This window comes from Lacerta agilis, chromosome 2, assembly GCF_009819535.1.
Source record: "Lacerta agilis isolate rLacAgi1 chromosome 2, rLacAgi1.pri, whole genome shotgun sequence".
Lineage (NCBI taxonomy): Eukaryota > Metazoa > Chordata > Lepidosauria > Squamata > Lacertidae > Lacerta > Lacerta agilis.
In genome coordinates, this window is record NC_046313.1 from 39518001 (window position 1) to 39531616 (window position 13616).

The 13616-nt window shown below is 43.7% G+C and overlaps 1 protein-coding gene across 2 annotated transcripts; it reads left to right on the forward strand.

The window, feature by feature from the left end:
- The first annotated feature begins 1678 nt into the window (after nucleotides 1–1678).
- Nucleotides 1679–13297, forward strand: LOC117041186 (G-protein coupled receptor 54-like). 2 transcript variants are annotated; one of them, XM_033139659.1, is made up of 7 exons: nucleotides 1679–1719; nucleotides 4548–4809; nucleotides 5428–5819; nucleotides 9427–9551; nucleotides 9773–9908; nucleotides 11032–11270; nucleotides 12516–13297. In XM_033139659.1, exons 3-7 carry the CDS (start codon nucleotides 5516–5518, stop codon nucleotides 12882–12884), a joined length of 1173 nt encoding a protein of 390 aa, XP_032995550.1. In that variant the 5' UTR covers nucleotides 1679–1719; nucleotides 4548–4809; nucleotides 5428–5515; the 3' UTR covers nucleotides 12885–13297. The 2 variants fall into 2 exon arrangements, with proteins under 2 accessions (XP_032995550.1, XP_032995551.1); XM_033139660.1 differs by lacking the exon at nucleotides 4548–4809 and having other exon boundaries at nucleotides 1690–1719.
- The last annotated feature ends 319 nt before the right edge of the window (nucleotides 13298–13616 follow it).

Sequence of the window (13616 nt, forward strand, 5' to 3'; positions counted from 1 at the left end):
TAGAACATATTATTCACAACAATCCATACAGTGAATACATTTTGTTTTATGGCTGATACACAGATGATTTTATATTTATATTTTCTGATGATATTTTTGAATCGTTTAACCAGTGGATAAATAGTTAAAGTCCATATCTGACCTTTGAAGGGACATCAAGCTCTCATTCCTTACCTTTTCTGGACCTAGAAATTTATGTGGACCAATCTAGAATTAAAGTTCATCCCTATAAGAAAAGTACAGATAGAAATTATTTGTTGCATTATAGTTCAAATCATTCCAAACATCTCTGAGATAATCTTCCTCTAGGCCAATTTCTAAGATTGAAACATAATTCATCGGACACACAGGACTTTAAAGCCCACTCAAAAATACTTTCTGCATCTTTATTAAAACGAGGCTATCCAAACTCTGTAATAACATCTGCCATCCAAAAAACACAATCAAGAGAGAGATTGACCCTCCTTACATCCGGTTCACATGCCAATACAAGATCTACGTGCATTTACGCCTCCCTAGAATACAACCAGTGGGACACAGGTGGCGCTGTGGGTTAAACCACAGAGCCTAGGGTTTGTCAATCAGAAGGTTGGCGGTTCGAATCCCCACAATGGGGTGAAGTCCCGTTGCTCGGTCCCAGCTCCTGCCCACCTAGCACTTCGAAAGCACGTCAAAGTGCAAGTAGATAAATAGGTACCGCTCCGGCAGGAAGGTAAACAGCGTTTCCGTGCGCTGCTCTGGTTTGCCAGAAGCAGCTTAGTCATGCTGGCCACATGACCTGGAAGCTGTACGCTGGCTCCCTCGGCAAATAAAGCGAGATGAGCTCCACAACCCCAGAGTCGTCCGCGACTGGACCTAATGGTCAGGGGTCCCTTTACCTTAACCTTAGAATACAACCATATGACTTTTGAAATTGAGAAGATTATTAGACAGCATTGCCTTATTCTTAAGGACATCCCTGGTTGTAACATGACCCCCCTTTTCGCCAAACATCGCACAAAGTCATTTAAAGACATACTGGTGCATACAGATTTAAAACCTACTCATACACAATGTACTTTATCTAATCCCCCGCGGGGGGGGGGAGTTAGGTGTGGTCATTGCACCTTCTGTAAATATGCACTGCAGGTAAAAGAGGTTACTAACAAAGAAGGTTTTAAGTTTGTTTTGCAGGCATTTGCTACACCATGTGTAATTTACGTGATTAGATGTCCTTGTGGATTGTTATATGTAGGTCATACTCATTAAAGTAAGAATATCAGAGCACCGACTGAGCATTAGGAACAATGTAATAGATGCTCCTCTAGTACAACATTTAATTCAAGCATCTCATTCAGATGAGGACATGACATTTTTTTGTAATTTGGGTATATCTAGGTCGTGCAGAACAGGCTAAAAAAATCCTTACGCAGAAAGAAGCTAGATTTATTTCCTACTTAATTCCTTACATCCCTCAGGTCTGAATACTGAAATTGATTATAGTTGTTTTTATGAGTTATTAATGTTTATATGTATAACACCTGTGCATGGATCGAGTTTGTTTTACATCAGTTGTACTGTATGGGCCACTTTAAGAAGGCAACTCTGGAACTGTAGATTGCCATCACCTGTAGTAAAATCAATACTGTGCCTGTCTATATAACCTGACATTGCAACAATTGTTATTTTATACAGCAACCACTATGTCATGAGATCTATAATCTTGATATACATCATATGGTATGTACACGTTTGGTGCAATTGTCCATATTGTTTGTATTTTTTGTTAAAAAGATGTTGAAATACCATATTGTATTTATTTATATTATTTAGAAACATGTACAACTGACGAAGCCCAGGAGGGAGTAACAAGGTCATTATTCCGGAAATCCTTGTCATGGAACTGTAGCAAGCTCCCATTTGGATTCTTTGGACCTTATGAATACACATAGGCATATGTGGATTAGAAACTAGCTTATATTTGGACTTTATGAACGAACTGGTTCGTTGGGACTTCTATTTACTTTGTTGATATTTACACCTTGTCGATCTTTACATGCTGATTATGTATGAGACAAATATTTGATATTGTGAGAAAAAGATTGAAGAGCATTATTTATGTGCAGCCGGTTACGCCATGTGTGTTTGTGAGTGGGTTTGAGAAATGAGGCATCAACCAGCAGTACTTGGATACATATGCCTTTTGGATCATGCTGTGTGAACACGGATTAAAAACCCAGCACTGGAGATGCAGTAAGTGTACAGCAAACAGGAGTTGAATGCGGTCGAAGAGTAGAACAGGACTGTCCACTTGGCTTCCTCCCGTTTTGTTATTTCCCCACTCTCTCCCCTTCCTCATTCAAGAACCCTTTCATCTGCCCTTATACTTCATTACCAATATGGCTCTGCCTCATTGTGTGCTTTCCCATCCTTAGTGCCTCTTTGCTTATTGAGGTCTTTATGCCAGCATGTGTCACCATGACACTGGAACTAAGAGGCCTATGAAAAGATCTTCCAAAGAAATCATAGAAGGAAATGGATGAAGAGATGAGACATTCATCTCTCGGTAAAATTGGCTTAGGATGAAAAGCAAATAAAGAAACACTTGGACATTTTTATATCAGGAAGCCAAGCCACTCATACCTTTCAGAAGCATTCAAGAGAGAAGATAAGCTTCTTCCTGAGAACGATTGCTATTCTAGGTGGTTATTCATTCATTCATTCATTCTTCATTTAGAGACACTCGAGATATTGGGGATGGAGGGACGGGGTGGGGAAAAGAAAAAAATAATGCTCTTATATTAGTTAAGAGACTGGAAAGCAGATGCCTCAGGGGTGAAGGACAAATACTCATTTGGAGGGGATGAGACTATCAAAATAAGTGGAGTGGCAAAAGTAAGAGCCAATGCATGTAAAAGGGTATGATCTTTGAAGGACCTGGCTGAGGTTGGTTGCTTAGGTCTGCCTTGTTCCCCAAACAGAGGTGGTCACTATAACAAATTCATTCCTTAATTATAAAACAGAAGATGACCCTCTCCCTGTGTACCATGGGAAGGGCTCTTCTCCAAACCTTGCTTCAAGTATCAGAAGCTTGAGAATCCCTTCGGATCAAGTGTTGGATACAAACAGTGGAGGCCTGGGTTCAATTTGTGCCAGGCCATGAAGGTGTCAACCTTTTCCAAGCTTGATTTACCCTCAGAGGCTTGTTGTGATTGGGGCAGGAGGGGCACCTAGAATCCCCCTTGTTATATAATCCCATTGACTATGTGGGGGTGGAGCAGCACAACAGGTGTTGAAGGCTGTTTAAGCCAGGGGTCAGCAATCCTTTTCAGCAGGGGGCCGGTCCACTGTCCCTCAGACCTTGTGGGAGGCCGGACTATATTTTTTGGGGGGAAATGAACAAATTCCTATGCCCCACAAATAACCCAGAGATGCATTTTAAATAAAAGCACACATTCTACTCATGTAAAAACACCAGGCAGGCCCCACAAATAACCCAGAGATGCTTTTTAAATAAAAGGACACATTCTACTCATGTAAAAACACGCTGATTCCTGGACTATCTGTGGGCCGGATTTAGAAGGTGATTGGGCCGGATCCAGCCCCAGTGCCTTAGTTTGCCTACCCATGGTTTAAGCAAATGAGAGATTCCAACTCACAGACTACCATTTCAAACAATTACTAGGGAAGGAGCCAACATTTGTCCATGTAGCTCAGTACTGTCTATCTACACCTACCTTCCCCAACCTGGTGTCCTCTAGACATTTTGGACTGCAGCTCCCATAATCCCTGTCTGCTGGCCATGCTGTCTGGAATTGATGGAACTTTGAGTTCCACAACATTGGAAGGGCCACAGGCTAGGGAAGGCTGGTCAGCAGAAATCTAGGATCTGCAGAAGTTTCCCCCCCATCATCTACTGCTGAAGTGCTTTCACTTGGAGATGCTCAGATTTGAACCTGAGTCCTTCTGAAATGCAAGCCATTTATTTAAAAAGGAGCAGGGAACTCAGCAAGGATTTATTTTTTATTTAAATGGGTTTTCTTGAGCTTTAGGTACGTGTGTGTGTGTGTGTTTTTGTTTTTGTTTTTTTGCAAATAAAATAAAGATTTTGTTCATTTTTTAATTGTGCAGGATAGTGTGCTTAACCCTAACGGAAAGTTTTCAGAAATGCTGAAAAGGAAAATCAGCCCCCCACTCACCCAATAACTCACAGTCCTATTCAAATTGTCAAAGAATTCAAATATGCAGGGAAACGGGGCAAAGCTTTTTGTATCATGGATTCATAGAATTGTAGAGTTGGAAGGGATCCCCAGAGTCAACCCGTTGCACGTCGTTAGTTCAGTTCAGTTCAGTACCTCTGCAGAAAGAAGTAAGGTTTGTGATTCCTTCCTCGATTTAAATCAGAGAGGACCACGGAAAACACCCAAGGTCATCTCAGGAAAATAGTGGCCTCTCTATGTTCTCACGGAAGAACTTTCAGGGAGACCTCTGGAGTCCTCCCCGTCCGCCAGACTCACATTTCGAACTGTCCACGTTTGATCTCCTCGCTCTCTTTTCGCCTCTGGGAGGGGTTGCAGCCGAGCCGGCGTGTGAGACAGAGGATGGTCTTCATCATTTCTGCCAGACACTTGCACGCATCGCGAGGATCCTTTCTGCTGTGCACTTGCCTGCCGCTCCCTTCGTCCCGGACTGGGCATCTTCAAGCCTCCCCCGCGCACTTGTGGACTGCATCCCTGGGAGCCAATCAGAGCCGCCTCTTCCTCCCCTCATCGGCAAGTTCAGCTTGCCTGCTGTGCCTCTCCTTGGGTGCAGAGCCCAGCGTCGGTCAGGGTAAGTCCCGGAAAGGATGCTGCGCCAAAGGAGGCGGGTGGAAAAGAAGGAGTTGGCACAGGAAGGAGCTCTGGAACCCCCAGCGTAGTGGAAAGGGCAGAGAGAAGGAGAGAGAATTGCCAGCACGCTGTGGTGCAGATGAGGGTGAAGGGGTGTGCGGGGTCTCTGTTCTGGCACAGGAGAAGGATTGCAGGAATAATGGGATCAACTCAGAGAGAACCCACCAGTGCAAAAGATGCTCTTTTGCCAACTCCACCTCTAATAATTGCTGCAACACCTCGCTACTGCCCCTGAGCCTGAAAGATTGGAGAAACCTTAGGAAGCTTCTTAATTGTTTTTTCCTTCCACCCAAAGACCTGCCTAAGCTTTGAAGTTTAACAGGTGTGTGTGTGTGTGTGTGTGTGTGTGTGTGTCCTTTCCCTACATTTGGCAGCCAACCCTATTTCTGCCAGGACTTTGCAAGCAAGTCACACACCCCTCTCTCCTGTGGGTAAGAAGAAATTTATCACCATTGGGACATCAGTAGTTGCTCCAGTCCCTGCTACATCATTATCATCATTCTCTCTCTCTCTCTCTCTCTCTCTCTCTCTCTCTCTCTCTCTCTCTCTCTCCTTTCAGAGAAATTAGTAAGACTTCCCACTCACGTTGCTTAGGAAGGAAGGTTGCCCAGGTAGGGTTGTTGTGGGTCCTCCCCTTTGCTCCAGGAATGGAGGCTGAGCTTTCGCTTTCCGAGGCCTGGTCCAGCGGGACAGCAGAACCCACCACACCCTGGTTGATGGAGCTTAGCAGTGTTGGGACCAGCACAGATGGTGCCCTTCCAGTTGGGATGCAGCTGTGGATCTTCAACAGCAGTGGAGAGGAGGACACCTCACCCCCGTTTCTGACGGACGCCTGGCTTGTGCCTGTCTTCTACGCGCTCATCATGCTGCTTGGTCTGGTGGGGAACTCACTGGTCATCTATGTCATCAGCAAGCACCGCCAGATGCGTACTGCCACCAACTTCTACATTGGTGAGTGAACCCTGCCTGCTTACTTTCCTGTGCTCTAGGCTTGCCCCATGACCACCTTGACTGCTGACAGGTGTCGGGGGGGGGGAGTGTAAAACTTCTTCTTCAACCTGCCACATATCACAGTGCCCAGACATGACTTTAGGCTCCTGTTATACCAGAGAGTGCCCATCAGTTCTAACCAGGATTGCTAATGGAATATTTTGTATCCCAAGTATGCACAGCCCTTTCCCATTGTTACCGCCAGTTCTTCCATAACATACCAGTAAACAGGACAGGAAAGGCTGTTGAAAACTAACCTCATAGTGAATTTGCCAGTCATGCCTTCTCCACTCGGTGTGGTAAATAAAGTATTACCACCGCTAATGAATTGTCTTGATTGCATTTTACTGATTTCACAGACAGTTGGTTAAAATACCCATCCATCCCAATTTTTATTTTCATTTTAAACTGATTCTCGTCCAGCTGGATGTCTCAGTTGGTTAGAACATGGTGCTAACAATGCCAATGTTGTAGGTTCAATTTCAATCCCCATATGAGGCAACTGCATATTCCTGCATTGCAGAGGGTTGGACTGGATCCCTTCCAACCGTATAATTTTAAGAGCTTCTAAGAGTACATTTATGGTCCATAGCCTCCTGCTCGCACAGTTCCTGGGATCTAACTTCTTCTGGTGTCTTCCAGTGGTGATCTACTACCAGGGGGAGATTATCTTACTCTTCTCTATGCTCTTCAGGTCTCTTCGGTACACTTGCTCTAACTTTAAAATAATTGTGGATGTAATTTATCTTCATGATGTACGTTGATTTACCAATAGAAAATACTGCAAATTGGTATATTACTTAATCTGTTTCTTCCATTATTTATCATACAAATTTGGCACCCTTGTATAACAACTCTCACAATTTCATAGCTCTCCATGTACTATCAACATATTTACCGGTAGATTGCGTGCCACAGCTATAGTGTCTACTTAGAAGTAAGTCCCACTGAGTTCAGCGTTGAATATAGTGGGACTCTGTTGTGAGAAAACATGCAAAGGAACCCTCCAGAGCTCACTTTAAGCTCCTGAATGTTTCTTTTGAACCGTGTCCTTACCTTCCTCCACATACAATTCAAGGTTGGAGCAGGCAGGCATAGTCTGAGGGAAACAGCTTCATGGGCCAAAGTGGGACCAGTAACAGGCTTAATTAGGCTTGAGGGCTGGAGGTTCAACATCTGGATATATAAGCATGTTCTTTTAAAAAGCAAGCATTTTACCCATTAAACAGATACCAGGGGAGGGGGCAGAACACACAGGTATCTCCGTGCTAGATACAAATTCTGTACATAACAGCAACAGGTACACAGTTCAAAATGCACATTATGCTTTTGGGAGCCAAGAGGATTCCCTCCCTTTTGTGCTCAGTTTCCTTAAATGTTTAAACTGCCCGAGAAATATCCACAACTCACTGGTTGGAGATTTAATTTAATTTAATTTAAATAGTTTGTTTATACATTTATATCCTACCCTTCCTCCCTAAGACAGCAAATGAGAAGTGATAAAACATCTTCAAAATATTTTGAAAAGCTAAACAGAGATGCAAATTTGCTGCCTGATGAGCCATACTACAGCTGTTCGACAAGGACAGTATGAAGGGAAGCTCCCCATGGTTTCACATTTTCAATTTCCTTGAGCTAGCCAAGGGATTCAGCCAATATAATGTGAGAAGCTGGTCAGCGTCTGCATCTAAATCAAAGCTTGGTGAGTCTAGATGAGAAATTCCCACTCGCAGTCCTTGGCACAGAAAGTGTTTTTTTGTCTGATTACCACGATCCACCACCCTGCCCTCTGCTTTTCCTTAGTGTGTGAAGACTGCCAATATTTTGTTTGTTTTCCATCTCACAATCATTGTTAGGCTTTCCATTATTTGTGTGAAGGCTTGTATCTCATCAAAAATGGTTTTGTGACTGGTCTAAGTTGTATACTATTCCTCCTCTGAGCTATTTTCCAGTCCCATTCTCCTTCATTACTGGGGTCTGTTATTCCTTCTCCTTCTCCTCCTCCTCCTCCTCCTCCTCCTCCTCCTCCTCCTCCCAAAAGCTGCAACCTGCTCTCGGTGCACTTTCACACTATCACTTTTTCAGGTGGGATTCAGACACATACAGTACTAGCAATTTCAAGTTGCACAGTTCTAGTTGATTGAGTGGTCTTTTGCGACAAATCTGCTTCCCCAAAAGACTGGACTTTTTTGCAATAAGGAAAGTGATGGGATAACACTTGCTTTGATGCAAGGTCATCTAACTGCCAAGGAGCCAGCATTGTCTAATCCCTCTGCAAACAAATCAGAGTGAATGCTCAATAAACAGGTCACCTGGAAGTGCTCAGCCCTATTTTTTGTGCATTAAATATCCCAGTATCTTTTTGAATTAGATAATTTTATTAAAACATTTATTTTAAAATTACAGTACAGCTCTGTCCACTGCCAAAATACCACAGAATGATCATTCCAATCCTCGATCCCACATCACTGTCATGTTGGCTCACCAAATATCCTCAAATATCCTGGTATATGTAGGGATACATCGGTGGAATTGCTCAATTTAAAAGTGCTATTTATAAGAAATAAAACACCACCACCACTTGCACTTGCGGCTCTGGAAGCAGATTTATACAGGAACTGTGCAAAGATACCAAAGGAGTAACTAGCAACAACAGCCCTGGTCTCAATGCTCCTTTATTCTGGAGTGTTCAAGGGGCTCCATCAGAAATGTCACTATTCCAAAATTCTGGATGCAGTGAGCATCCAGTGAGGAACATGAAGCAGAATATTATTTATTTATTTATTTCATTTTAAGTTCCACAGTTCTTACTTAAAGAGCCTGGTGCAGTAAACCACAAAGCAAAGGAATTGTGAATAACATAAGTAAAAACATTTCAAAAACAACCACATGTCTCCAGAGCAAATGATAGAAACTTTCATAGAGCTGGAAGGGACCCAAGGGTAATCTAGTCCAACCCTCTGCAATGCAGGAATCTCGGCTAAAGCATCCATGGCAGATGGCCACCCAACCTCTGCTTAAAAACCTCCAAGGAAGGAGAGTTCACCACCTCTCATGCGAGTCTGTTCCACTGCCAAACAGCTCTTACTGCCAGAAAGTTTTTCCGAATGTTTAGTTGGAATCTCCTTTCTTGTAACTTGAAGCCATTGCCTCAAGTCCTACCCTCAAGAGCTGTAGAAAACAAGCTTGCTCCATCTTCCATACCATTTTAAGGTTTCTAGGAGCAGTATCTTTCAGCCATTACATGCCTCAGTAAACAGAAATCTTTTATAAATTGCTCCTGTATGTGATGGTGATGATAAGAAACTTTTAATTATATATATGTCGCCCATTTGACTGGATTGTTATTAATAAGAGAGGCAGTAAGGGAAGACGGGAGTGCCTGGCGTGCTCTGGTCCATGGGGTCACGAAGAGTCGGACACGACTAAACGACAACAAAGATGGAGGGAGGCAGTAAGAGGGACTTCCCACTACAACCAATACTGATTGAAGCACACACTTGTGTGATCTTTATTGCGCCTATTATGCCTAGGTCCCATGCTGATGTTGACTCTGTATCCTTTGCAGCAAACCTGGCTACCACTGACATAATTTTCTTAGTGTGCTGCGTTCCCTTCACCGCCACACTCTATCCCCTCCCCAGCTGGGTGTTTGGGGACTTCATGTGCAAATTCGTCAACTATTTGCAGCAGGTGAGCTTGAATGGTGGAAAAATCTATGTGTGATATTTTAGTGGATTTATGATACTACGTGTGTTGCAGTGAGGGCGAGTGTCTGTGCACTGTATATCATACACATGTGCGCAGCTGTATGGGAACAGTGCCTGTCCCATGAAGAGGGTGGAGGTGAGTGCTGGAGTCTACAGGAACAGCTCATTTGGTCTCCCTTTGCCAGTTGTTTCTCTTCTCACCAGGTGACTGTGCAGGCTACGTGCATCACTCTAATGGCGATGAGCATGGATCGCTGCTATGCTACACTGTACCCACTGCAATCACTCCGTTATCGGACCCCCCAGGTAGCCATGGCAGTCAGCTTTGCGATCTGGATTGGTGAGTGAGGGCAGCAAAGTCTATGGACACAAATTTATGGGGAAGAAAGGGGCTGGCGCTTGCTTGATATGGAGGAGCCAGGTAAACTTAAATCCTAACCCATCCAGTTTGGTATTCCTGGCATCAGGCTTGTCACTCAGCATCTAAGCAAGTACCAGCTTCTTTATTGACTCTTTGGTGTATGTGTTTTTGCTTTGGTCAATAAAGAAGAAGTTGATACTTGCTTAGATGCTAATACCAACTTCTTTATTGACCAAAATAGCTAATTTCATGGGTTACAGTCCACTTCATCAGATGCATGACATGCAACCCTCTGTTAGCAGGTATTTTTACATGTGGGTATACTTAACCATGTGTGTAAGATAAGATAAGATAAGATAATCTTTATTGTCATTGTCCCCTTGCAGGAACAACAAAATTACTCGGTTGCTCTATCCACTCAGATAAGGCACTCCACATAAATTTAAAATAACTACAAAACACTAATTAAAACAGTACAATATGATACAATATAACAAGTAAAATAAGATGACTTCAAAGTCCAGACTTTCCATTTAAGGCCGAAATTGCTCTAGAGAAGAAACTGTTCTTGAGACGGCTCGTTCTCGCCTTCATTGTTCTGTATGGCAGGGCAGGAGCTCAAAGAAACGGTGACCAGGATGCGATGCATCTCTTGATATGTCTAGTGCTTTTCTGTGGCACCTGGTGATATAGATTTGTTCTAAGGTGGAGAGTGAGCAGCCAATAATGCTCTCTTCTGTGCAGTAACCATTAATAAATCAGTATTGATAAGAGAAACACAATGACATTGGTAAGCTAATTAACACCCTGCAGTACATTAAGAAACAAGCAGGCTATAAGCAGAATTGGTGGAGCCAGTGTCTTCACTGGCACTCATGTTCACTTCAGTTGCTGTCAAAATCTTGGTCTCACCTTTTCTCCACTCCTATTTACTAAAAAACAGGATCTGCCTTAATCACATGGTATCCGGATAAGGCCTGGTTTGTTTACTGTTGCTCATTGACGTTATTTTGATCTCTGCAGGTTTTGCTTTGATCTCTGCAGGTTACAAGATGGAGCATCGCTGCATAGGAGCCTGACATCTGTGTCTTTGACCCCCTAGGTTCCTTCATTCTCTCATTGCCCATGGCTGTGTACCATCGCACTGAGGTCGGCTACTGGTACGGCTTGCGCACCTACTGTATTGAGGCATTCACCAGCAAGAGCCAGGAGCGCATCTTCATTCTATACACTTTCCTGGCTGTCTATCTGTTGCCCCTCCTCACTATCTGCCTTTGCTACTCTATCATGCTCAAGCGCCTTGGACGCCCTGTGGTGGAACCCATGGACCATGATTACCAGGTAAGTCGGTGGACAGAAATCGAATGGTCACCCTGCTTTTTGTTGGGCTTTCACAACTCTGTCAACCTTCCTGTACATGTTACAGGCAAATTTTCAGTTTCGCTAATCTAAAGGAGGCCTATGAAATCTATACCAAACTGCTAAAAGACAGGCAAAGTACTAAACACCTAGGGTGTCAACTAACAAGCCCTGTCAACGGAGCTGGATTAACCATTACGCAAAATACACATGTGCTTAGGGCACCAAGGGAAGGGGGGAACGACAGAAATTTTCCATTGCTGGATTTACCATGGGCCATATGGTGCAGCTGAAAAAAATGGCCTCCACAATAAATGGGAAAAAATACATACCAGTATATATCTATGCAATAATAAAAAGAAAACTATATAATAATAAAGATTAATGATATATAAAAAATTAAAATCTGGTAATTGGTAAACTTCCACTTGGTCCACCAAGGCTCACGTGTTTATATTTTGAATTAGATATATATGGGGGCACCAAAATCTTTCAAGTGCTTAGGGTCTCTAAAGGTCTTAATCTGGCCCTGCATGTCAACATAAGTCCTGCACAAGGACTGATTTTTATTATATTTAATTTTTATTGTATTTTAAATATTTTGTTTGAAGCCGCACAGAGTGGCTGGGGAAACCCAGCCAGATAGGTGAGGTATGTATGTTATGTATGTATGTATGTATGTATAAATCCACTTGCATAATGGGGCCTCCCCGCCTCCCCTCCAGGCCTCCTGTTTGGTGGGTGGTGGTTAGGGGGTTGGGAGAACCCTTTGAACAAGGTGTGTGGGGAGGCGAGAGGGGGATCATTCCACCTGCTAAACTGAAATGCTTTCACTGATGGAACAAGTAGAAGAGCAGGATGTCAAATTCCTCCCCTATTCTCTTATCATGTAGCAAGTTTCCAAAAAGGGCAACTAAAATGATCAAGGGGTTGGAGCCACTCCCCTATGAGGAAAGGTTACAACATTGGGGGCTTTTTAGTTTTAAAATATGATCGGGGTGGGGGCATGATAGAAATTTATAAAATTATGCATGGCATGGAGAAAATGGATCTCCCTCTCTCATAATGCTGTGTGGGCAGAGTGCTGTTACACTCATGTCCTGCTTTCAGGCTTCCAATAGGCATCTGAGAACAGGACGCTGGGTTTAGATGGGCCTTTGGTGTGATCCACCAGGGCTCTTCCTATTCTCTTACACTGGGTGGACCACCTGTGCCTTTTCTGTTCAGTCCCAGCAGGTGCAACATATGTCTGAGCGCTCAGCTGCCATGAGGGCCAAGATTTCCAAGATGGTGGTGGTGATTGTGCTGCTGTTCACCATTTGCTGGGGTCCTATCCAGCTTTACTTGCTCTTCCAGGGCTTCTACCGCCACTTCCAGGCCAACTATGAGACCTACAAGATCAAGACGTGGGCCAATTGCATGTCATATGCCAACTCGTCTCTCAACCCCATTGTCTATGCTTTCATGGGAGACAGCTTCCGCAAATCCTTCAGGAAGGCTTTCCCCTTCCTGTTCCGGCAGCGGGTTGGGGACAACGGCGGTGTGCCCTCAGGCTGCCGCAATGCAGAAGTGAAATTTGTCATGGAGGGAACTTAACCCTTTTGCCTCACCTGGCTTCCGTCATGAACGATTCTGCCTGGTCTGCACTGCCAAAGGATGCTGGGAAGGACAAAGACGATATAGAGCAAGATGACCGGTAAGCCTTCAAGGGTCTTACAGAGAGAAAATCGTGGTTATTTCAATTCAATAACCAGAACACTAAGGATTTTAGTTCATCTATACGCAGTAATAATGACTTGGGGGAAGGTCTGATTGTGGATTGTAGTTTTAACTTAAATGATGCAGGAATCTCAACCGAAATGCTATGCCACAAGATTGGCAGAAGCAAGCCTCTCTTTTTGTGTTTGTGGAGTGGATAACATGAGTGTACTCTGCCTTCTTCAGCACACGGTTTTGTGTTTGGCGCTCCATCTTGGATTTATCCACTCCCTGGACCCTCAAATGCAAGAATAAAGCTTTTTCAAACTGCATTTCCTCTGAGGCTCAAATACATTTAAAACCTGTGTTTCCCAAGTTCTACTCATCCAGCTCTGTAGCCACTACACCACACTGCCACAGGGCCAGCAGCATAGGTTACATTGTCCATACCACTGCAGACAGACATTAGATAGTAGCAACCTCCTTTCAAGATGTTTCAGCTTTCTCCTACCGTAAAAATGGGAGAATCCAGAGGTCAAAAAGCACAAAATGTTCCTTATTGTCATTCTCATTAGAAGGTGTCGTGTAGGCAGGTTGAAGTGAGCAGTAGCTACAATAATTTCATCCGGA

Excerpts from the sequence above, each read along its gene's own strand:
- LOC117041186 (XM_033139659.1), top strand. The coding sequence starts at position 5,516 with ATGGAGGCTGAGCTTTCGCTTTCCGAGGCCTGGTCCAGCGGGACAGCA. Across the intron at positions 5,820-9,426 it reads TGCCACCAACTTCTACATTG|CAAACCTGGCTACCACTGAC; the intron begins GTGAGTGAACCC and ends TATCCTTTGCAG. Across the intron at positions 11,271-12,515 it reads CCATGGACCATGATTACCAG|TCCCAGCAGGTGCAACATAT; the intron begins GTAAGTCGGTGG and ends TTTTCTGTTCAG.